This window comes from Eimeria mitis, genomic scaffold, assembly GCF_000499745.2.
Source record: "Eimeria mitis Houghton genomic scaffold, Emh_scaff2243, whole genome shotgun sequence".
NCBI lineage: Eukaryota > Apicomplexa > Conoidasida > Eucoccidiorida > Eimeriidae > Eimeria > Eimeria mitis.
In genome coordinates, this window is record NW_013570571.1 from 7,522 (window position 1) to 8,753 (window position 1,232).

Here is a 1,232-nt window from a genome sequence, read left to right on the forward strand (position 1 = left end):
TCCGAACACACAGGAGAGGCAGCAGCCCCCGTCTGCTGCAGCAGCTGCAGCAGACGGTGTTGTTTCTCCTTCAGCAGCAGCGCCAACTTCTGCTGCTGCTGCTGCAGCTGCTGCAGCGCCTGCTGCTGCTGCTACTGCTGCTGATGCTGCTGATGCTGCTGCTGCTGCTGCTGCTGCTGCAGTAGCTGGAGACAAATGCTTGGGCCTATACCCCCCAGGAGCAGCAGCAAGAAGAGCAGCAGCTGCTGCTGCTGCACGCCACGATGAGACTCCTGAAGCTCGCTGCATGCGCCCAGCAGCAGCAGCAGCAGCAGCAGAAGCAGGAGCAGCAACAGAAGAAGCAGCAATAGAAGCGGCACCAACAGCAGCAGCAGCAGCAGCAGCAGCAGCGCTTCCTGCCAGCTTCGCCTCAGCAGCTCCAGACTCTGCAACAGCAGCAGAAAGTGCCGCAAGTGCAGCAGCAGCAGCAGCAGCAGCAGCAGCAGCAGCTGAGGCAGCAGCGGCAGATGCAGCGGCAGCAGCTGATGCAGCAGCAGCAGCTGATGCAGCAGCAGCAGCAGCAGCATCGGATGGTGGTGCAGAAGCAGCAGCAGGTGTAGTAGAAGGAGCAGCAGCAGCAGCAGCAGCAGCGAACACACAGGAGGCGAATCCCCCAGCAGCAGCAGCAGCAGCAACCGCAACAGCAGCAGCAGCAGCAGCAGGCGCTGCTGCTGCTGCTGCTGACGATAACGATGATGAAGCCGTAGAAGTGATTGAGCTGGATAGTAGTGACGTGAGAAACCCTAAACCCTAAACCCTAAACCCTAAACCCTAGATGTAGTATAAGGGTTGTCTTGTTGAGCAGATAGCTGTGGAGATAAAGCTTCAAGGGTTTAGGGTTTAGGGTTTAGGGTTTAGGGTTTAGGGTTTGGGTGCAGGAGGACTGGGTGGAGCGGTGGCAGCGGCCGCGTCGTCGAGCAGCAGCAGCAGCAGCAGCACTAGCAGCATATGTAACAGCAGAAGATGCAGCAGCAGAAGCTGCTGCTGCTGCTGCTGCTGCTCCTTTCTTGCCTCCTCCTTCTCTCTTGAGAAACAGAGACAGAGCAGCAGCAGCAGCAGCAGCGCCTGCTGTTGCTGCAGCAGCAGCAGCAGCAACAGACATGCTGTGCATCAGCAACAGCAACAACAGCAGCAGCAACAGCAGCAGCAGCAGCAGCAGCAACAGCAGCAGCAGCAGCAGCAGCAACAGCAGC

At 58.7% G+C, this 1,232-nt stretch overlaps 1 protein-coding gene across 1 annotated transcript in view; it reads left to right on the top strand.

Moving 5' to 3' along the window:
* The window catches only part of EMH_0050890 (uncharacterized protein), a gene marked incomplete at both ends in the record, with an annotated part of 1,650 nt that extends 669 nt beyond the window's left edge, over positions 1-981 (top strand). The window contains 3 exons of the mRNA XM_013496699.1: positions 14-772; positions 845-870; positions 918-981. Coding sequence (XP_013352153.1) covers positions 14-772; positions 845-870; positions 918-981 — 849 coding nt within the window. The remainder of the gene's footprint in view (positions 1-13; positions 773-844; positions 871-917) is intronic.
* Between the last annotated feature and the right edge of the window lie 251 nt (positions 982-1,232).